The sequence below is a fragment of the Chrysochloris asiatica genome, unplaced genomic scaffold, assembly GCF_000296735.1.
Source record: "Chrysochloris asiatica unplaced genomic scaffold, ChrAsi1.0 scaffold00030, whole genome shotgun sequence".
Classification (NCBI taxonomy): domain Eukaryota; kingdom Metazoa; phylum Chordata; class Mammalia; order Afrosoricida; family Chrysochloridae; genus Chrysochloris; species Chrysochloris asiatica.
The window spans coordinates 6,443,919-6,468,215 of NW_006408548.1; the positions used below are offsets into that span (position 1 = coordinate 6,443,919).

The 24,297-nt window shown below is 37.7% G+C and overlaps 1 protein-coding gene and 1 pseudogene across 1 annotated transcript in view; one reads left to right on the top strand and one right to left on the bottom strand.

The window, feature by feature from the left end:
• GADL1 (glutamate decarboxylase-like 1) overlaps positions 1 to 24,297 on the top strand; it is a 247,673-nt gene that overhangs the window by 34,048 nt on the left and 189,328 nt on the right. The window contains exons 9-10 of the mRNA XM_006851594.1: positions 1,165 to 1,229; positions 1,506 to 1,587. Coding sequence (XP_006851656.1) covers positions 1,165 to 1,229; positions 1,506 to 1,587 — 147 coding nt within the window. The remainder of the gene's footprint in view (positions 1 to 1,164; positions 1,230 to 1,505; positions 1,588 to 24,297) is intronic.
• LOC102842444 lies at positions 21,472 to 21,887 on the bottom strand (annotated as a pseudogene).

Sequence of the window (24,297 nt, forward strand, 5' to 3'; positions counted from 1 at the left end):
GTGCAGTTTCAAGGATTATACTGTCTTTCATAATCATATTCTTGCCATTGATTTTTTTTATCTTCTTCTCCCTCCAGACCTACTGACTATGGGATATCATCCTTTCATCTAATTCTTAGCTCTCCCTCCTTTACTCATAAAAGTTTAGCTTTTGCATGCGTAACTTCTATAAATCCCAAGCTTTCTTTCTTCCAGTCCCACACTTTGCAGTTCAAATATTTCTGAAACCCATTTGGCTGGAAAGATTGGATTTTTCATTGTGTTGTTGGTGTTAGTTGACATCAAGTCAATTCTGACTCACAGCAACCTGTTGTGTACAGTACTGTTCCAGAAAGTTTTCAAGATTGTAATCTCTTGAATTAGATGACCAGACATGTCTTCTGAGATGCCTCTGGGTGGATTTGAATTGCTGACTTTCAGCTAGCAGTTCATGGTTTAACCAACTGCATCAACCATGAACTCATTTTTTCATTGTTGTTGTTATTTGCCATGGAGTTGGTCCCAACTCATAGCAACCCTGTACAGGGTTTCCGAGGCTGTAAATCTTTATGGGAACAGAAAGCCTTATCTTTCTCCCACAGAACAGCTGGTAGTTTCGAACTGCTGACCTTAAGGTTCGCAGCCCGATTTGTAACCACTATGCTACCAGAGCTCCTTTTTTTTCATTAACAGCATCTATTTTCACCTAGTACATCCTAGTTGATTATGAATTCCTATATTTCTATCTATCCATCTTGCCAAGCATGTGCATCATTCCTTATGTAAATTATCAGCCCATCACCTATGTTTCATCAACAGTATTTGTACAGTTTTGTATGGTAGAATGCCAGCATTGTTAAGATGTTTTCTGGTTTATATTCTAAGCTTTAAAAGGGCATGAAATGTCTTTTAACTTCTATAGCATACATGCAGCTCAACTGGTTGATATATCAATTGCTTTATGATACCCCGAGGATCCATGGTGGCCCATCTATTATGATGAAGTCTGGTTTCCTGAGTAGAGCCAGTTATCAAAATTTTATGGAATACAAATTGGTTAACATAACCTAAAACATTGTCAAATAAGATTGATTGAGGTTGTCACTCAGGATTTTCTATGACAACCAGATGGTAAACAAGTAACATTGAAATAATATTGTTTTGGTTATACGAATATCTCAACAGGCTTCTTGGGGTGGCTCAGCTTTGATGTCCAGGAAGCACCGCAAGCTTCTGCATGGCATCCACAGGTAAATGTAGTTTCCAGTTCACAGCTGCCTTTTAGTTAGGCAAGAGAATCTCTATGGACTTTGCTCATCCAAGTTTCACTTTGCAAATAAACAAAAAGAAACTTGTTTTTCTTCAAAAAGTAACTCCAAAACTCCTCCCCAAAAAGGAATCTTATAGAACACTAACTTGGGTATCAGTACTGAATATGGATGCTGCTAATGATAGCATTCTTTCTGCCAGTAGAAACTAATTACCTCTCCTCCCTATTCTGTCCTTTTCTTTATTTAATACAACAGGGCTGACTCTGTGGCCTGGAACCCACACAAAATGCTAATGGCTGGAATCCAATGCTGTGCTCTACTTGTGAAAGACAAATCGGTGAGCTTTTCTTTATGGTCTTTGGGTATTGAAGGTGTTAAGTTGCAATGTTTACAGAGGGCTTGGTTTTACTTCTATATTGGTGACTTGGTCTAAATGTAGAAGGAGGTCTTTGGGAAATGGTGGCATTGAAAAGAAAAATAAAGAAGTCCAATTAAAAAAAAGACCTTGAATTTTTATTCAGGTGATTATGCAGGATTGATTTAGATATTATATAATCTCATTGTTGTTGTTATGTGCTTTAGAGGCAGTTCAGGTTCATAGCTACACTATATAGGGCTTCCAAGGAGTTCTGGTGTTGGAGGAGAATATAAAAAGTACTTTGAGCTGCCAAAAGAACCAAGAGATTTGTGTTGGAAGAAGTGCAGCCAGAGTGCTCCTTGGAGGCCAAGATGGCCAAACTTCGTCTGTCATACTTCAGACAGATTGTCAGGAGGGATCAGTCGCTGGAGAACGATATCATGTTTGGTTAAATGGAGGGTCAGAGAAAAAGAGGAAGACCCCCAACAAGATAGATTGGAAAACTGGCAGCGTCAATGGCTCAAGTGTGGCAACAGTTGTGAGGTTGGCCCAGGACCAGACAGTGTTTCGTTCTGTTGTGCATAGAATTGCTATGAGTCAGTACTGACTCAGTGGCACCCAACAACAACAAGGAGTGGCTGGTAGATTTGAACCACTGATCTTGTGGCTAGCAATTCAATACTTATCCTAATGTACTACATCAAGACTCCGTAATCTCATTGCTGTTGCTGTTAAATGGTGTCAAGAGGGTTTCGACTTACAGCAACTTTATAGTTCACACACAGTCCAGTGATGATCCTACAGCACCACACCAGTATTCCATAATCTGATTAGTTTCAGCAAAATGGTCTCTGTAGCCCTCACTTGGATTATATTACAAACCTCAGTTTTAAATGTTACCAAGATTTTTTTCTCCCCTTTGATTAAAGTTTGGGATTAAGTTGTTTTAAAACATCTGCTCACTGAGAAAGTGGAACAGATGTGTGTCATACATTAAATTGAATGCTCACTGTGCCTAGGTAGGTCTTAATGACCCATTTTCAAGAAAAGATGTTAGCTCAGGAAGGCTCACCGAATGCTGATTTATTAGAGGACTGTCTCAAGTGGTTGGTAGTCAGCTTCTTTCGGAACCTTGGGAAGAGTTGCAAATTAATCTTGGTTACTGTGAGGCAAGTGGGAAAAGAGTTGTTGACGTTGGCCCCGTGTTTTCCATGGGTTAAATAAGGATCTTTGTGGAAAGTGGCCCAGGCTGGGAAATGCCACTTAAGTCTTAGAAATGCCTCCTCAAGGTCTGTGTTCGGCATGTGGGCTATCTTTCTTAGCCATCTGTTTACATTTTTTTTTTTTTTTCCTTTGGGGACTCCCTTTGCCAATGCTCAAGTTACTTTCTGTTTTTAAGGAATTTTATTTAAAATGAAAACCGTATTTAAAACTAAAATCCTAGTCTTACATGTGTGAATATGTTTTTCTTTTGGATTCTGATAATGCTTTATTTAGATTACATGTTAGATTATTATCTATTTTTTAACTTAAAAAATATTGTGATGTGGTATATATAATAAAACATTTGCCACTTCAACCATTTTTATGTGTATAATTCAGTGACATTAATGACATTCCCCATGTTATGAAACCATCAGCGTTTTTGTTCTTATTTTTCATTTATGACTATTTTTAACTCATCTGCTCTTTAATTTATATCTGTATGCCAGGATTCTATGTGTTTTGGCACAACCAAGTAGAATGCCCATCAGAAACTAGTAGTACATCTTGCACCTGGAGAACCAGACATACTCATGCTCAGAATTTGTTCCCTAATGTTTTGTTAGGTTGGCTGTTGTTGAGGGTATTAAATACCACTTAGCTTACTTCCTGTTGTTGTTAGGTGCTGTCAAGTTGGTTCCAAATCATAGCGACCCTAGATATAACAGAACAAAACACTGCAAAGTTCTTTCCATCTTTACAATTGTTATGTTTGAGCCCATTATTGCTTCCACTGTGTCACTGCTTATCATTGGGGGGCCTTCCTCTTTTTCAGCGACCCTCCACTTTACCAGACATGATGTCCTTCTCCACAGATTGGTCCTTCTTGACAACATGTCCAAAGTACAGGAGACAAAGCCTTGCCACCATCCTTTTAAAGGAGCAATTTGATTGTACTTCCAAAACAGTTATGTTCATTCTTCTGGCAGTCCATGGTATTTTCAGTCATTTTTATCAACACCATAATTCAAATGCATTGATTCTTTTATGTTCTTCCTTATTTGTTGTCCAGTTTTTGCATGTATATGAAGCAATTGAAAATACCATGGCTTGGGTCAGGTGCACCTAAGTCCTCAGAGTCACATGTTTGCTCTTGAACATTTTAAAAGATCTTTTAGGATGTTTTGAAGTGCTGCCTTGGCTTTTACAAAGTCCCTTAATTTCTGTTTGTCTTGGAATGTTTTGATTACACCATCATATTTGATTGACAGCTTTTCTGGGTAAACGATTTTTGGTTGGCAGTTTTTTCTTTCATAGTTTTATATATGTCTCCCCATTGCCTTCTTGCCTGCATGGTTTTTGCTGAGAGGTCAGAACTTAATCTTAGAACTGTTACCTACAAAGACAAGCTTTTCCATAGCTGCTTTCAGGATTCTCTCCTTGTCTTTTGATTTTGGAGTTTGATAATGATATGTTTTGGTAATTTTGTATTGGGATCAATCCTTCCTGGGGTTCATTCAGCTTCTTGAATGCTTATCTTCTCATTTTTCAGGATGTTAGAGAAATTTTCTTCCAGCAGCTCTTTGACTATCTCCTGTGTGGTTTTCTGTGATTCTTCCTGTTCTGGGACCCAATCATCCAGAGGTTATTTCTCTTCATGTTAACCCACACGAATCTTACAATTTACTCAAAGTTTTTTATTCATTTTTCTACATACTCTTCTATCTTGGCAGTATTGAGAGATTTGTCTTCATGCTAACTGATGCTGGTTTCCATCCCTGAGTTCTACTCTTTTGCCCTTTCAGTGTATTGTTCATATCTGATATTTTACTATTAATCGTCTGAACCTCTTTTTGAAGGTTTTGAATGAATTCCAATGCTATTTCTATTTTATTTAATTGTTCCTATAGCACTTTTCTGACTTCTTCCTTATTTTCCTCAACCTTTCTGTGGAACATTTGGATGCATCTCAGGGTCATTCTCTTCAATTCCTTATCGGATAATTCCAAAGCCTGCACTCCTTCCAATGGAAATTCTAGGTCTACCTCTAGCTAGTTTGTTTCAGCTACTCTGTCTTGTTTCTGGACATGAGCAAAAATGGTCTGTTGCTTTTTAGGAATTGTGGTGCTGTTGTATTTTCAATAATTATGTGAATTTTTGTTGGCATATTCTTAAGCTTTCTGACTGTCTCCTAGTAGATGTGATCAGGAGATGGGCTTCTCTTTTCACTTCTCTTACTATTTAACTCAGAGTGATTTAAGCAGGTCTTGATTATTTATGCTGTTCTTGTATATATCAGCTGATATTGGTTCTTGCCCAGATGGTAGGATTTTATAGGGTATAATTGTAGCTTGGCTGTAAGACTGCAATTGCTGTCTCTTGTTTGGTAAGGCAAAGACAGAAAGAGCTACCATCCTAAGATAAAAGGTGGATCAAAAAATAGACTAGACACTAAAGTCCAAAACTGCCACACACACACAGCAAAATATGAGTAAGACTTTAGTGTCTCTTTTTTGGATTCTTGCCTTCAAAGCTACCTGCCTAGGAAATTTCAAGATGCTCCCATTGTACTTTATGATGTAACTCAAGGCTTTGTTTTTTACCTTTTTCTCCTTTCTTGACTCTCTCACCTTCCTGAAAGCCTGTTCAGGTGCTTCTCCCAATGAGAACCAGCCCAGGGCTGGCCAGACTCATTTTAGGAGACACTCCAATTTTAAGATGTTCCTATTAACTCCTCCCCACTTTTCAATTCTGCACCCATCAATCTTTTCTATGCAGATCTGTGTGCTTGCTTAGTAGAACCATCCCTGGAGGTGTCTACTCATTCAGGTACCCCCTCTGGTCCCCAGAGTGGAGGTGGGCAAACAGAGGAAAATGAAAAAATGAAAAAGAAATGTTCGCACCTTTTTCTCTGATGATAGGTCAGATCCCTGCGATGGGAGTGTTCTCTTGTATATGCTCCTTCCCATTCAAAATGGATGTGCTGGAACTTGCTGGCTGCTGCAAATCAGAAAACACCTCCTTTCTGGCTACTGCTCCAAACCCATGTGTAGTAAGCCTTGAAACCTCCTAATTATTCCTTTATAAGAAGTTCAGCATTCTGGGACTTCCTTTGCACCTGTTTCATCTGGTACTCCATGTTACTACCATCAAGAGGTCTGCATCGCCTTTCTCCCTAGTCCACCATCTATATTCTACCTCCTTAAAGAGATTTTTTTCACATGATTTGCCTAATGCAACATCACAAAGTATGAGTATTCCTGAACACTTAATTGTGCTCATGAGGAATCTGTATATGGACCAAGAGGCAGTTGTTCAAACAGAACATGGGAACACTGAATGGATTCAGATTAAGAAAGGTGTGCGACAGACAGGGTTGTATTCTTTCACCATACTTATTCAACCTGTGTGCTTGACAAATAATTTTAGAAGTTGGGTTATATGAAGAAAAATGTGGCATCAGGATTGGAGGAAGACTCATTAAATTAAAACCTGTGATATGCAGATGATACAACCTTGCTTGCTGAAAGTGAAGAAGACTTAAAAATATTTACTGATGAAGATCAAAGAGCACAGCCTTCGGTATGGATTGCATCTCAATGTCAAGAAAACAAAAATCCTTGCTACTGGACAAATAAACAACATTCTTATCAATGGAGAAAAGATTGAAGTTGTCAAGGACTTTATTTTTCTTGGATCAACTATCGACACTCACAGAAGCAGCAGTCAAGAAATCAAATGATGTATTGCATTAGGCAAATCTGCTGCACAAGACCTTTTCAAAGTGTTGAAGAGCAAAGATGTCAACTTGAGGACTAAGGTGTGCCTGACCCAAGCCATGGTATTTTCAATAACTTCACATGCATGTGAAATCTGGACAGTGAAAAGGAAGACCGTAGGAGAACTGACGCATTTGAGTTATGGTGTTGGAGGAGAATATTGAAATTTCCATGGGCTGCCAAAAGAACCAATAGATCTGTGTTGGAAGAAATGCAGCCAGAGTGCTCCTTGGAGGCCAGGATGGCCAAACTTCGTCTCTCATATTTTGGACATAATGTCAGTAGGGACCAGTCACTGGAGAAAGATATCATGTTTGGTAAGGTCGAGGGTCAGAGAAAAGAGGAAGACCCTCAGTGAGCTGGATTAGCAAAGTGGCAGCATCAGTGGGCAACAATATAGTGAGGTTGGTCTAGGATCAGGCAGTGTTTTGTTCTGCTGTGCATAAGGTCACTATGAGTCAATACCGATTCAATGGCACCTTACAACAACATTTCATGTCTTGCCAGCTGCTTCCATGAGTGTTAAGTGTGGATCCAACTAAAATGAAATCTTTGACAAAAGCAATTTTTTCTCTGTTTTATCATGAAGACATTTATTGTAATTAAGTGTTGTTGTTTTTTAGCGGTATTAAAAAAATAGGAGTCTCACTTTTGATGATGTCTTAAATTGAATTAATTCCAATGAATATTTAAACAACTGAAAAATAAAATAAAATAATTGTATTGGAATCTTTTGTCTCCAGTACCATTCTTCCTTCCACGAGAGTGAAAGTTATCACAGCCTCGGCCTGGATGTTTTCATTTGTGGGCAGACAGCATGTTATAACTGAAAATTATTTTAAGATTACTTTATTATTTATGAACTAAGGAACATAATCAATTTGCCCATTGTATTTAGGTGATGGCAAAGTTAGGAATAACCTGGATTTTATTTTGTGATAGATTAAGAACAAAAATGAGCCAAGCATCCTTTATATGTTAGGCATTTTATATTTGCTTTGTCCCTAATAACTCAATCTGAACAACATACTTATCAGTTTTTGTGATGTTCTCATGGTGGAAAATTTAGACTCAAAATTTTGTGACAACCATCTTAAATTATTTCCTTGATTTTGCATATTTTTTCCCCTCTTGAATGATATTTGAGTGAGTTTTTCAGGAATCAATTCACATTTTTGTACTTGAAGCAATTTAAAATTTTATGGATCACATAACTTTATAAAAGATGTTAAAATTTTATTTTTTAAAAAATAATTCCTTCCTGGATCTCAATGACAATAGTAGCCATGTCTATTCACATGACTAGAAAGAAGGGGTTAGGAGAATTGCAGTCATTGTATAAAGAACTAAGTACTTTTTAAAAAAATTCCCTGTTTTTGTTTGTTTGCTTTTATCAAGGAAGTGTTTAAAATTTGACTGGATGGGAGCTGAGCCAGGAGAAATGACAATCAGTTGAAGAACTAACACTGATTGATCTCTTATGTAGGCTATGCATCATGCTGAATTTGGGCTTATAATAGTAAAATAGGCAGACATATTCACCATAGTCTCAGAGTTTATATTCTCACAGGGTCACAACATTTATGTATTTAGTTCTTTAATTATTAGTGTGATGAGTATTCTAAAGCACGTGCCAGATACTATTGATTGTAAAGTTAACAAGTAATCCAGCCTACATCGCCTGTGCTTTTCTCTCAGTACTTACCTAATCAGACTTCCTTATAATAAAAGTTGCTCTTTTTCCCCAAGCATTTCAAAAGAATTTTCATATATGTAAAGTTGGTTTGAACTGCAATGTCCATGGTTCAAACTCACCAGCTCTTCCTTGGAAACCCTATAAAGGGTGATTATGTGTCAGACCTGACTGGATGGCACTTAACAACAAAACAAATATACATATATGATAGGGGCTCTTGAGAAGACTTTTCTTTCTGATAGAAAACATTATGTTGCTGTCCCTTTTCCTTTTTCTTGTCTCAAATGTGCTTATATCAGGGCACAATGGCTTGAGCCATGGCAGCCACCTTGTTACCTTAATTTATAAAAGTGAGCATGTTACAGAATGGCAGAATAGAAGAAAGGAAAAGTCTTATTCTGTGATAAAGATTTTGAAATGTTAAACAACTCTGGAAATGCCTTCTTCCATACTTATTTTAATATGCTCTTATTAAAAGTTCTAATTCTGAAGCCATTTCTATTGCTACGTCTATCTCTTACTTATAGTCAATCTGTACATTTATTTGGTACAGAAAATGATATAGTACAATGGGAACACTTAGCAGGCAGACCCGAGATGTTCCTGGTAGAAAAAAGCAGCTTGTGCCAAGACTCTAAGAAAGGAAGATTCTTTTTTTCTTAGTCTTGGAAACTGAAAAAAAAAAAAAAAAATTGTGGCTGAAGAATAGAGAATAATGCAAAGATCTGACATGAGATTAGACTGAATTACTACATAGTGAGTAGATAATCCAGGTTCCTAAAGATCATACTATAATTTTAGACTTGGACCTCAGAACAGTGGGAGAGTTTTAAGCCAGGAAGTAATCTGAAAATATTTTCATTTAAGACAATGAATTGGATTGGGACAAGAATGGATGCAAACACAAGAAAAAGCTTGCAGTATCCAAGCAACAATTGATAGGACATGAGGTGGACAAAATTGATGAAATTAAAGATATGTTTTGAATATTTAGTAGACAAGACTGAATTACCAGTTATAATTGATAGATGAGGGACTAGTAGTATCACAGTTAATTCCTTGATTTCTGACATAGCACCTGAATGAATAGCCCTTCTTAGTGAGATGGGGATCTCTAGAGGAGAATCATCAGAGAGAAATATCTTGATTTTGGTGTTGGGCATACTGAACTGGAGATGTCTATGAAATCTTTCAAAAAGATATCACACAGTTGATATACAGATCTGGACCTTGGAAGAGAGGTAAGAGCTGGAAAAGTAAATTAGGGAATTGACATACAGAGGACAGCTGAGGTAACAGGTGTAAAACTGATTGCCCTAATTGGAAGTTTGAGAAGATGAAGGAAGACGGTCTTCAACTTAGCCCAGAAAGTTTCATTGTTTAAAGATTGGCTTGAACAGGAAGAACTCTCAGTGAAGACCTTCTCAAAATGACCAGGGAGGTGATAGGAAGACCCGGAAAGAGTGATGTTAGTGAAATCAAGAGAAGAATGTGATGAGAACAGGGGTTAGTGAGGAGGTCACATTTAAGTTGTGACATGAAGGATGTCCTGAGTCCTGGAGTAGCGCTGTGGATTAATGTGCCAGACTGCAAAGCCCTTAGAACTGTAAGGTTGGCGGTTCCTTGGAAACCCTATATAGGGTCACCATGGGCTAGAACAGACTAGATGCACTTCACAACAACAACAAAGGAGTCCTGGTGTGGTGCTGTTGGCTAATGCATAAGACTGCAAAGTTGTTTGAACTACAAATTAAGTGGTTCAAGCTCACCAGCTGCTCCTTGGAAACCCTATACAGGGCCACTATGGATCAGAATCCACTCTATGTCACTTAACAACAACAATAACAAAGGATAGCCCAGGCATTATTTTCTCAAATATCCCAAAATAAATTGGCATCTTTCTATTACTCTTTCTGGAATCCTGTTATCTTCCTTCAAAATGATCATCACAATTTATAATTATGATTTTTCATTTAATGCTTTTCTTGTCTACAGTTTGAACTTCAAGGTTGGCGGTTCAAGCTCTCCAGCTGCTCCTAAGAAACCCTATACTGAATCACTATGTGTTGGAACTGACCTGACAGAACTTAACAACAACACAACCATAATATAAGCTCTATACAGGAAGGGACCATGTCAGTAAATTCTTTATTGTATCCCTAAGTGCTTTGCATGTATTCATTGAAAAAGGGAAAAAATTAAATTTCAATGATGATTAAATAAATGTAAAATCCTCGGAAATACCTGTCTTTGCATCAGCATAGTAACTAGGAGTTTCTAATTCTTTCTCCCTCCAAAATTGTTTTTATTGCGAAGCTCTGAGTTTGAATGATTGAAATTATAGTTGATGAGCTTTATTGCCAAATACATCCAGCAGTAATTGATGAATAGCGATTTTAATTTGAATTTACTTCTCCAGTTGATATAAGGGGATAGCGCTAGTTAAAAGAAAACAAATTACTTAGTGAATATGCTTCTGTTCAGGGAAAAACTAATTTCCTAATTTGTAGCCCCAAAGCCCTGACGTTCACAATGCTGTTTCCCTGATTGACTGGCTCCTGGTGCTTGCATTTTTAATTTCCTGTGTTGGTAAAGAGGAATGCTTTCAAAACAAAGGAGAGCTTTTGCTCTCCAAGTCTTGCTATCACCAATACTCTTTGCATCACAATGATAAAAAAAAAAATCAAGGATTTCAAAAAGGTTCATGATTATGAATAGGTTGACTTTAGTTGTAAATGCCTGATCTACATGACTATGTTTGGATCAAACACAGCTTTGATACTTTGATCTAAAATAAAAGGCAATATATTCTAAGAATCTGTTGTACAGATGAAGAAAAATCTCAGCATTGGCTTTTTGATTTTTAGTGTTTATCAGAAGGACTTAAAAATTTTGAAATCTCATGAGACATGAAACATGCAAATCAAGTGACTTCCTGAGTATAGATTATTCCTATCCATTCCTACCTACTATTACCATCCAATATAAGCTCACAAGGCCTTTCCTTTTAACCTAGAAGTTGCAAAGAATTCAGGCAACATCTCTCTCTCTCTTTCTCTTTCTCTCTCTCTCTCTCTCTCTCTCTCTCTCATGCTTTCTTTTTTAAGAAAGACTGTGTTGACGCAAAGAGCTTTTTATCGTATTCATTTTTTACATTTTTATTTCAGAAGTAGTTATGATCATCAAAAAAAGATCAGAAAATCCAAATGAGTTTAAAAAATGAGGAAAGTGGAAATGCAATCCTAAAACCTGAATATGTACTTTTTAATGTATGTTCCAATACTTACATCAGTATACTTGTAAATTTATATAAATGTGTACATGCCTAATCTGCAAAAATTGCATCGTATTTTGTTTTTAGTATGTATTAGCTGCCTAACAATTTTGTGAACATTGTTCAACATTAACGAATACATGCATTGTACACAATTTTAACAGTTGCACAGTATTCTGTCATTTTAACATATTGCAAGTAACTTGACCAACCTTTTGTTACTAAACAATTCAATTGATTTTACTTTTTGACTATTACAGATATAACTGCAATTGTTAAGGCTAAATCTTTATGTACATTTTTTGTTATTCTCTAGAAGTTGGAAAGCTAGGGTCAGCTTTTATGATGCTTTTTAAAACTTGTTTCCTAATTTTTTTTTCCCTAAAAATCCTTTTCATTCTTATTAAGAACCCTGGTAGTGTAGTGGGTTATGAGTTGAGCTGCTCACCACAGGGTCAGAATTTTGAATCTACTAGCTGCTCTGTGGGAGAAAGATGAGGTTTTCTGTTCCCACAGAGATTTACATCTTTGGAAACCCTATACAGGGGTGCAGTGATTCAGAATCACCACCAACCACCACAGTAGAGCACAAATTTGTCAGTGTGTATGTTTTAACTTTTGACATAACAAGATGTTTTGATTTGTCAATTTGATAGGAAAACATTTACACACCCACCTTTATGCAAACACACTGGCAAACATTTCCCTATTATCAGTTGACATTTATGCCTTCCTGTCAGACTAGGAGCTGTTATATTGTTAGGTTTTGTCAGGTAGGTTTCTACTTATAGCGTCCTTATGTACAATATGAGGAAACACTGCCCAGTGCTATGCCATCCTCACAATCATTGCTCTATTTAAACTCATTGTTATAGCCACCTTGCCGATCCATCTTGTTGAGGGTTTTCCTCTTTTTCACTGACACTCTACCAAGCATAATGTCCTTCCATCCTTCTCCTGATGACATATTCTATCTATGTCATTCTATCTATTTCTATCTGAGATGAAGTCTTCCTATCCTTACTTCTGAGGAGTTTCTGGCTATACAAACACATTTGTTCTTTCTTCTTGCCGTCCATGGCACATTCAATATTCTTTGCCAACACCATAATTCAAAGGCATCAAGTCTTCTGTCTTCCTTACTCACTGTCCAGCTTTAGAATGTATATTAAGTGATTGAAAATACTAAGCCTTGGGTTAAACACACCTCAAAGTGACATCATTAATTTTTAATTCTTTAATTTTAAGTCTTTAATACTTAGAAAATCTTTTGCAGTAAATTTGCCCAATGTAATATGTCATTTGATTTCATGACTGCTGCTTCTATGAGTGTTGATTGTTGAGCCATTCAAGTAAAATGAAATGCTTGGCCATTCTGTCTTTTCTGTGTTTATCATGATAATGCTTATTGGTCTAACTGCAATTTTTTTTGGCTTCGGTTTTTTTTTTTAACTTTTTATTGTGAGTTGAGTTAAGCTTTACAGACAAGATAATCGGCCTTACATTCAACAAATCATACATTTTGTTTCATCTCAATGATTACAATCACCTCATGAAGCAACAGTTATTCCACCTTCTCCCTGTGGTTCCTATTTGTATTCCACCCACCTTTCCATCCCTTCTCAACTTTGTCCTTAGGTAAATGTTTCTCTTTTGATTTTGAATTATTGACTATTCTATGGTGAGCATACCTTACTAGTGTGATTTTATTTTTATGTTGAGGTATAATCCATACTGAAGGTTTTAGTCTTTAATCTTCATCAGTATTTCAAGTGTTCTGCACTTTCAGCAAACAAGGTTGTGTCATTTTGAGTTTTCTTCCAAATTTGATGCCTTGTTCTTCATATAATTCAGCTTCTTGTGTCATTTACTCTGCATATAGATTAAATACTCTTTCTAAGTGCCGTCGAGTTGGTTCCACCACATAGTGGCCCTGTATAGGGTTTCTGAGGAGCAGCTGCTGGGTTTGAACTGCTGAACTTGTGTTTCACAGCCCAGTGCTGATCCTATATAGTGAAAAGATACAGTTCTGATTTTAGGATACCTGCTCTTCCTGATTTTAAATCACATGTTATTCCCTTTTTGTGTTGGAATGACTACCTCTTGGTCTATGCACAGGTTCTGCATGAGCACAATGAAGTGTTCTGAATTTCCCAATCTTGTCCATAATTTGTCATGATCCACATAGTCGAATTCCTTTGCATAGTCAACAAAACACAGGCAAATATCTTTCTGATATTTTCTGCTTTCAGCCAATATCCATCTGACATTTGTAATGATATCTCCCATTCCACATCCTTTTCTGAGTTGGCTTTGAATTTCTAGCACTTGATATACTGCTGCATATGTGTTTTTTGTTTTCTTTTGTTTTTTAATTCATTTTTTGTAAAATTTTATTTGCATGTGATTTTAATGATATTATTTGATAATTTTCTCTTTCCCCTGAATCACCTTTCTTTGGAATTGACACAAATATTCTCCTCCAGTTAGTTGGCCAGGTAGCTGTCTTCTAAATCTTTTGTCATACACAACTGAGCACTTCCAGCATTGTATCCATTTGTTGAAACATCTCAATGGTGTGCTGTCAATTTCTGGAGCCTTGTTTTTCAATAATGCCTTCAGTGCAGATTGGATTTCTTCTTTTAATATCATTGGTTCTTGAACATATGCTACCTCCTGAAATGGTTGAATGTCGACCAATTCTTTTTGGTACAGTGATTCTGTGTCCCTCTCCCCCCATCCCACCCCCATCTTTTTTTTTTTTTTTTGATGCATTCATTGTTCAATATTTTGCCCATACAATCTTTCAGTACTGCAACTCAAGGCTTGGATGTTTTCTTCTTCAGTTATTTCAACTTGAGAAATGCTGAACATGTTCTAGACTTGGTTTTCTAACTCCAAATCTGTGAAATTTTATTATAATACTTTATGTTATTTATCTAGCTGCCCTTTGGAAATCTCTGTTACCTCTTTTAATTATTTCTTCCTTTCGCTTAAGCTATTTTATGTTCAAGAAAAAGTTTCAGTCATTTCTGGCAACCGTTTTTGTCTTTTCTTTTTTCCCCTGTCTTTGTTATGATCTTTTGCTTTCTTCTTATATGATATCTTTACTGTTATTCCACAACTCATCTGGCTTCCAAAATTAGTGTTCAATGCATTTAGTCTATTCTTGAGATGGTCTCTAAATTCAGACGGGATAACTTGAGGTTGTGCTTTGGCTCTTGTGGAATCATTTCATTGCATATGCACAATTGATGTTTCCTGGTTTTGTTCTGACTCACGATTTTGAACTTCTTCATAGTCTCTTTCCACATAGATAGTCTATAGGATCTCTGGGTATACCATCCTGCAAATTCCATGTGAATTTGTTATTGTTGTTAGGTGCCATCAAGTCAGTACTGACTCATTGCGACCCTATGCACAACAGAACAAAACACTGTCCAGTCTTGGGCCAACCTCACAATTGTTGCCATGCTTCAGCCCACTGATGTTGCCACTTTGTCAATTAATTTCACTGGGGGTCTTCTTTTTCTTTGATCCTCTACCCTACCAAACATGATATCCTTCTCCAGCGACTGACTTGGTCCTTCCTGACAATATGTCCGAAGTATGAGAGATGAAGTTTGGCCACTGTGGCCTCCAAGGAGCACTCTGACTGCAATTCTTCCAAGCTCAAGCATGGCATGTTCTTTTGGCAGCCCATGGTAATTTCAGTATTCTTCTCCAACACCATAGCTCAAATGCATCGATTCTTCTGTGGTCTTCCTTATTCACTGTCCAGCTTTCACATGCATATGAGGTTATTGAAAATACCATGGCTTGGGTCAGGCACACCTTAGTCCTGGTGTGGTGCTGTGGGTTAATGTACCAGACTGCAATGCCATTTGAACTGCAAGGTTGGCAGTTCAAGCTCACCAGCTGTTCCATGTATATAGTCACTGTTTATGTTGTTGAAAAAAAAAGTATTTGCAATGGATAAGTCACTGTTGTGGCAAAGTTTTACCATACATTCTTCTGTGTAGTTTTTATCACCAAGACCATATTTTTCATCTATGGATCCTTCTTTGTTTCCAAATTTCACAATCCAATTATCAGTAACTGTCAATGCATCTTGATTGCATGTTTGGTCAATTGCATAAGTTGGTAAAAACCTTCAATTTCTTCATCTTTGGCATTAGTGGTTGGTGAGTAAATTTGAATAATAGTTATATCAATTGTAGGTGTATATGGATTATGCTATCAGTAATAGTATTGTACTTCCTGATCAATCCTGAAATGTGCTTTTTAACAATGAATGTGATCCCACTCCTCTTCAGTTTGTCCTTCTTGACATAGTAGATCAAATGATTAAATGTACAATGGCCAATATCAGTACATTTTAATTCACTAATTCCTATAGGATATAGGTTTTTATGCTTTCCATTTCATTTTTGATGACTTCCAATTTTCCTAGACTCATACATTTCATGGTCTGGTTATTAATGGGTATCTTCTTCCAAATTTGAGTCATACAGTATCAGCAAATGAAGGTCTCAAAAGCTTTCTGCATCCACATCATTAAGGTCATCTCTACTTTAAGGAGGTAGCTCTTTCCCTGTTATATTTTGATTGCCTTCCAATCTCAGGGGCTCATCTTCCTGCACTATACGAGACAATGTTCTGCTGCAATTCATAAGGTTTTTAATGGCACATTTTTAGAATTGGACCACGTATTTCTTCTTCTTAGTATCTCAATTTGGTTTTATGTGGTGGCTTGTATGATGCTGTGATGCTGGAAGCTATGCTATTAGTATATCAAATACCAACCGGGTCACTCACTGAGGTCAGGTTTCAGTGTAACTTCTGGACTAAGACAGTTGTTTAGAGATATTGGCATGTAATTATGAACTACATAAATTTCAAATAAGAATTCATGGGTGGCACAACCTGTGAACACACTTGACTGCTAGCCAAAGATTAGATTGTCGAGTCCACCCAGATGTACTTTAAAAAAAAGACTTAGGGTTCTGCTTCTGAAAAAGCAGCAATTGAAATCCTACTCTGACAGATACAGAACCACTATGAGTCAGAGTGGACTTGATGACAACTAGCTAACTGGCTAGGCTTTCAACGTGTGGCCCTTGGAGACACCCATGCAATTGTTTTCTTTTCATATTCATTCTAGAGGAGTTTCAGAGTAGATTCCATTTTTCTTAGGAGAAGGAGTAACAGGGAGAATGACTGGCTGGCTGGCTGTGTGCAGTCGAGTCATTTCTGACTCATAGCATCCTTGTATAGGGTTTCCAAAACAGTAAATCTTTATAGAAACAGAAAACCTCCTCTTTCTTCTGAGCAGAAAGAATAGGAGTGAAATAGTCATTCATTATTGAAAAGTGTGATATGGACAAGGCACTGCTATGCAAATGAATGAATGAGACTAGCATCTCCCAATGTGTCCTACCAGGAGAAAGAAGGCAGGTTTTTGCAGGACTGTCAAGCCTGAGAAACAGGTTACTACTCAGACTTATTTTCATTTCTATCCTGAAGAATAATTGATTCTGCAAATGATAACTATTATATGTCATTTGAAATTGCTCAACAAGAGAAAGAAGGAAGGGAAATAGATATTTATTTAAATAAATTACCTCTTTTTGGGGTGAGGATTTATTTTTTAGCTCTTATTTTTCTTCATGGAGTTCCTTTGCCAGTACCATTAAATTGTTTGAAAATATTAAACAATCTGATCATCAAATAATTTTTTCTCTTCTTTCGTTCCTGAGAACACTCACACTTTCTTATACACATAAATTATAAATTTCTCATAGGAGTCTTAGTATGGCGCCATAGGATAAGCACTGGATTGCTAATCATAAGATTGGCATTTCAAGATTACCAGCTGTTCCTTGGACTTTCTCTACAGAGTGTCTATGACTTGGAACTAACTCAACTGCACTTCACAACAACAACAGTTAATGTAGCATAAAAAGGAGAACTTAGGTGTTTAAAAATGATTACCAAAAATAAGCATCTGACTTGTAGGAGAGACATCAGTCTACTGTGCTTGGGTCCATGAAAGGCATTCTGAATTTCTTGAAGGTTAATGCTTGCATTGAGGAAATTCTTCCTAGACTTGTGAGCAAGGTTGCAAATTACTTAAGAGTGGCTATTGTTGTTATGTGCTGTGGAGTCAGTTCCAACTCATAGTGACCCTGTATAGGATTTCCGAGGCTGTAAATCTTTACGGGAGCAGAAAGCCTCATCTTTCTCCCGCAGAACAGCTGGTAGTTTCAAACTGCTGACCTTGCTGTTGGTTCACAGCCTGATTCGTAACCACTGCGCTACCAGAGCTCCTTATAAGAGTGGCAGAACTTATCAAATTCATCATTAGTGAATAGCCCAATTCTTTTTCACTCCTTGTATTTCTTTTTCTTTTTCTTTTAATGTAATAAAAGTTCATTTCATTTTATAAGAGTTATAAACATTTTTTGTATATATGCAAGGTTGGTTTGAACTGTAAGGTTAGTGGTCCAAACTCACCAACTGCTCCTTAATAACCCTATATGATTGCTATGAGTTGGAACCAATTGGATGACACTTAACAGCAGCACAAATATATATGCATAAATGCTAACCAAAAGGTTGACAATTCAAACCCATCAGTCTTCCCACAGGAAAAAAATTGTAGCATTCTGTTTCCATAAAGATTTACAGCCTTGGAAACTTTATGGGGCAGTTCTGCTCTGTTGTATAGGTTATTGTGAGTCATCATCAACTCAGTGGCAGTGGGTTTAGTTTGGTTTAGTTTCTGTATTGTTGTTAAGTGCCCATCCAGTCAGTTCTGAATCGTAGGAAACCTCTAGAGGGTTTCTGAGGCTGTAAATCTTTTAAAGAGCAGAAAGTTTCATCTTTCTCCCATAGAGCAGCTGATGGGCTCAAACTGCTGACCTTGTGGTTTATAGTCTACTACTTATCCTATGGAGCCACTGTACTCTCCTTGGGGTTTTTTTCTTTTCTTTCTTTTTTTTTTTTGTAGTATGTCCTTTACCATCACAACCTGATCTCTTTTAAGTCTCAAAGGAAGTCAGTCCTTTCCTGCTAATAAATAGACATTTCCTTTTGAAGGAGCGTAGGAATCATTGTTTGTTTTATCCATATGGTGTGATCCCTCCATTACCTTCTCACATTTCATCTAATGTTGGAACTTAAAAAAAAAAAAAAAGTTTTTATTCTAGACTATGCCAGCATTTGGCCATTTATTTATAAACCTCAGAAACCAATAATAAATCAGTGACTCATGCTTTCTTTTTTCAGAAACCATATTGTGTTTCCCCTAGGAAGTTATTTTTGTTTTGGTGTCTAATGATGCTGTTCATTATTGGAGACTGGACAAGCGGAAGAGATACTTGCTTTTCTAAGGTTCCCCAGGTCCTCTTTTGACCCATTCTAATGAGCAGAATGACATTCACAATCTGCCAGTTCACTGGCAGTGACTGTTTGTAATGTTGGATCCAGCATCTTGGCCAACAGTTTCCCAATTTCATCCTTGAATTCTTTCACAATTCTTGGATGGCTGCCACCTGGTCTTACTGATATAACTACATTAATTCATGAGTTTGGTTTAGATGAGTTGGGATGTTGGCCATTGTTGGATTCAGTATCTTCTGCCAGAGAGTGTGGGAATCTCTATGATACTCTTCCAGGTATCAAATTCATTCATCATGGCAATTGATCTATTTTATTATAGGACCCCAACCTTTGCTTCTTTGTCAGTCATCATAGAAGAATTTTTTAGTTAAGAAATGACACAAAAGACAAAAGTTACCTGTATATGAAATTCTACTCCATGTCCCTTTGTCATCTCTGATTTAAGATCAGCAGTTGAAAAATATCCCAGAAAAAGGATTCTATTTATAGAATCTAGCCCCTCTTATAACAAAAATGATTAAGGTCCCATAAAAGAGAAGGATTGTATAAGTTAAATCTTAGAGGAAAAAAAAAAAGAAGAAGAAGAAGAAGAGGCTTAAGGATAAGGGCATAAATGGAAATCTGGAATGAATCTAATGGAAAAATTCTTGCCATAATTAACATACTACACCTGTCCTAGCAGGCAGCCAACATTTAGTTTTAGCATTTTTTAAAGGATTGCAAGCATCTGCCCTTTTCTGCCTTTTATTTTATACCCTCACTGCAGAAAACCTTTCTCTTCTGTGTCTGCTCTCTGGTATAACACTGGAGACCCTTTTGACATCTTGGGATAAATCACCACATTTGTTTTTCTTTCCACATTACTAGTTGTCATCTTTCTTGTTTTCCAAGGAAGACATCTGAAAATATGGCTGATACTTTTAATTAGGCTTTCTAACTTTGTTGTTTTAAGGACAAAAAAATGCCAGGGAGTCTATTTTCTTTATGGGTTTTTCTTGCCATGACAATTCCAAGTCCATGTGAATAAAACAACTGTTCTAATTTTGTAAATAATTCAGAAAGGGGAAATATAGATTTATTTTATATAAACTTTTAGTAATTATACTTAAACTAATTTGTGCAGAAAGTGTTAATGGTATATAATAAAGATATTAATTATTGACTGGATAGACAAAACCTCTGAAATCCTGTATAATAGCCACCGTATCTTTTATATAGTAATCCCACAGAATAAATGCCAGAGAACAGAGGTGATGCCCTGGTCTTGAATCTTCTGCTTCCAAATGCTTGCAAGCTTTTCATTCATGTACATGCACACAGTAATCATAACTATCTATAGGCCAAGCGGACACTGGTTGGAAATTATAATGTGGGTATTTCCCTCATTGTTTTTTTTTTTTTGCAATTCCAAATCTTTGCATTTATTATAAACAAGGATAATACCTTAAAACATTTCTCAGAAACACAGCAGCAGAGAGAAAGCTAAGATGTTTCTAGTGAAACAGGACAAGAACACTGAGTGAGTTTTGGTGTCTGGGCCTAACAGCTAGCCACAGCCCCACCCACCTTTGGTCCAGCTGTCAGGATGAACTGTGGACTGAGGTGCAAGAAGCTGAGTATTTTGTGGTGCTGAGATCAGATTGCCCCTCAGCATCAGCCATATCTCCCTGCCAAAACCCAGGAGTTTCAGCCTCAGTAACTGTAACATGTTTTGAAACAGAACATGGGGTAAAATATTTGACTAAAAATATAAACACTTCAGGGAGGAGACCTGAGTCTGCTGGTGGACAGACATCACTGTCCACTTATGGCAAGGGTGGGGTAAGCTAGGGCAAGAAAACTTCCCCACAGGCAGCCAGAACTGGGGGCGGACATAGCCCTCCATGTGGCCCTAGGGAAAGTGCAGGGACAGTCCTGGCAGATAGCTGTCAAGAGCTGAGAATGGTCTGGAATGCACCTGAGGGTTTTGAAATCACTGATCCACACTGGGACCTCTGGGATCAAAACCCAGTTCAGCCAGATCCCAATTCCACCTGCCTGACTTCAGCATGTGTCTGACTCTGAAAAGGGCACCCCACACCCAAGGAAGCCATGGCTTTCAAAAGTGGCTGGTCACTACCAAAACCAGGACACAACTGAACACACTGGCAATGTTCACGGTTCTGGATACATCCTTACCCACAGAGTGATGCTACCCTAGTACAACAAACCCATCCAGCCTTCCCAAAGTGTTCTAGAAAGAAGTCTTCCCACTCCCACTTTGAAGTCTGCATGAGATTTCAGAAAGCACAGGTTAAATTCAAGAGAGGACAAGGACAGAAAGTTAGGTCCCAGCCCACTCTGGCAAGGGGTGGTCCCCACCTCTTCGGCATCAGATAAAGCTACATCAGATAGAGGGAGTACACACACACACACAAACACACCATAGGACAGCAAAGAACCGTGCCAGCAGAACCATTCATACACACACATCATAGTCACAGCGGCAGCCAGAGACAGGAGCATTGTCAGGGAACTGCCTTTGGGGAATCCATGAAGGCTGGGTTGTAAGGAGGCTGGCTGGCAGGGTAGGGCATAGCTGAACCTCCAGCCAATGTCTCGTGGTAGGCAGGTGGGCCCATGGGCTGGGCTTGGTAGGGTGGTGGATACTGCATCAGGTAGGGTGCTACCGGCATCCCTGGCTGGGAGGGCACAGAATGGTACCCCTGGTATGTCAGTCCAGGATAGCTGGGTGGCATGCTCGGAGGCTGAGGGTAAGGGGTATGCACCACAGTAGTGGCTGTGGTAGTGGTCACAACCGGACGGGGTCGGCGGCACATCTTGTACAAACAGCAGCAGGAACAATTCACAATCAGACGATGATGGTGACAATGGAGAGTACAAAGATAGTCAGGCCAATGGCCACAGTCCCCCCAAACCCCATGTTAGTCTCTGCCTTCACCTTGTATTCTCTCCATCTTCAGCCTCAATCTCCTCCCCTGTCTTCAGGCATGATGCACTTTTCCTTGTTCCGCACAGATTTCTTCAGCACATTAAAGCAGCAATACTGGTCGTAGCAGGTACCACAGCAGAACTCAGGAAAGATGCTATGTGCACACTGTGGGCGGGGTCGCACTACAGGCTCAGCCTCAGCAACTCACATGACTAGTTTGCTTCTTTACCCCGCCTGGGCGCCTTCTTCCCTCATTGTTAAAGAAATTAAATGTATTTCTTAGTAATTCATTCTGAGAGTTATAGATGGGGGTTTGGTGCATAAAAGGAAATGAACAAATTAATTTATAGTTATTAAATTTATAGCCGAGAACACCTGGTATGGCATGGTAGGATCAGCACTGGATTTCAAAAACCACAAGGTTGGCAGTTCAAACCCACTAACTGCTCCTTGTAAACCCTGTACAAGGTTCCTGTGAGTTGGAACTGACTCAACAGTACTTAACATCAAACAGCCATTTCCACTTAGACAAGGAACATAACCAGAAACCCAAAAGTCATTCTTTGTGCTCCTCCTCACATAAACCAAATCTTTGCCAAATTGATTCTTATTTATCAGATAGAGTGGAGTGCTGTGGGTGCTGTAGGGTAAGCACAAGACTGCTAACCACAAGGTCAGCAATTCAAACCCACTAGCTGCTCTGCAGAAGAAAGATGAGGATTTACAGCCTTGGAAACCCTAGACAGTGGTTGTTATGAGTTGGAATCAACTCAAAGGCACCTAACAACAATAACATAGGACAAAATAGAACTGCCCCACAGGATTCCTATCTTTGCAGAAGCACCCTGCCTCATATATCTCACACCAAACAGTTGATGGACTTGAGCTGGGGAGCTTTCAGTTAGCAAAGGAGCATTTTAAACACCATTGTTATTGTTATGTGCATTGAATCCGCCCAACTCAGTGAACTGTATAGAGTTTCCAAGGTGCAGTTGGTGGGTTTGAACCACCAATCTTGGTTAGCAGCCCAGTGCTTATCTTGCAGTGCCATATCAGGACTCCGTTTTAAGTATTACCCCTATTAATTCTCTGTACTTAGAAGAATTTACTACTTTGACTTTTATGATAATTGACTTTCTTGCTATTACTTATTTGTTCTGTAGTTGTTATTGTTATTATGTGTGCTCAAGTTGGTTCTCATTATTAGCTATCTGTATAGGCTTTCTGAGGCTAGAAATCTTTGCAGGAGCAGAAAGCCTCATCTTTCTCCTGCAGAGTGATTGGTGGGCTCCAATCACCGACTTTGTGGTTGAAAGTCCAGTGCTTATTGAAGGTAGTAATGCATCCCTAAGTCATATAAATTTGTTATGTGTCTTGGAGTCTGTTCCAACTCATAAAGATCCTGTATAGAGTTTCCAAGCTGCAAATCTTTATGAGAGCAGAAAGCCTCATCCTTCTTGCTCAGAGCAGCTGGTAGATTCCAACTGCTGACCTTGTAGTTAGCAGTCTAAGACATAACCCACTATGCCACCGTGGCTCCTGAATATAGATTAATTTTGCCTTTTAAAAGTTTATATAATGGAAGTAGAGAATATGTTTTGTTTTGTTTTGCTTAGCATATCTTATGACTGTAAGATTTATTCATGTATGGTACAATAGTTGATTATTCATTTTCATCGTTTTATGGTATCTGTATAAATATATCAAAATTTATTTACCCATCCTACCATTGGTATATATTTGTGTTATCCCTATTTTGATATATTAGAAAATTTTTCTATGCACATTATTCTGCAGATATCTTCATTACTCATTATTTCTTCCAGCTTCCACCGAGATAAGCTTCCTTTGTTTTGAAGACCAAATTTAAGTATTTTCAGTTGGCCAAGTGGTAGCATATTCAGTTAAACTTTGCTTGTTTGAAAATGTCTTTATTTTACTTCCCTTTTGAAACATATTTTCATTTTTTTGAATTTTCACAAATTCTTTTAGCAATTCACTTTCAGAGCTTTGATGATATATTTTCACTTGCTTTGACATTTGGTATTGCTTTGAAAAATGATCTATCTCCATTTTATCGATAGCACTGTGAATTTTTTCTCTGGTTACTTTTTAGACAGTCATGATTTCTTTACTGTTTAACCCTAATATTCTAAAAAATGAAATTTTAATTTAATTTGACTTATATTCTGTTAGTTTAGTTTTTGGTGCTTTGGCTTCTTGAATCCGTAGATTAATTGTTTTTGTTAAGCACTGTCAAGTCAGTTCTGACTCATAGCAACCCTGTAGAGAGTTGCAGAGACTGTAAATCTTTGTGGGAACGGAAAGCCTCCTCTGTTGCTGTAGATAAATATGCTGTGTCAGTTTTGAAGACTATCTATCTAAACATTGTCTTTTTCTT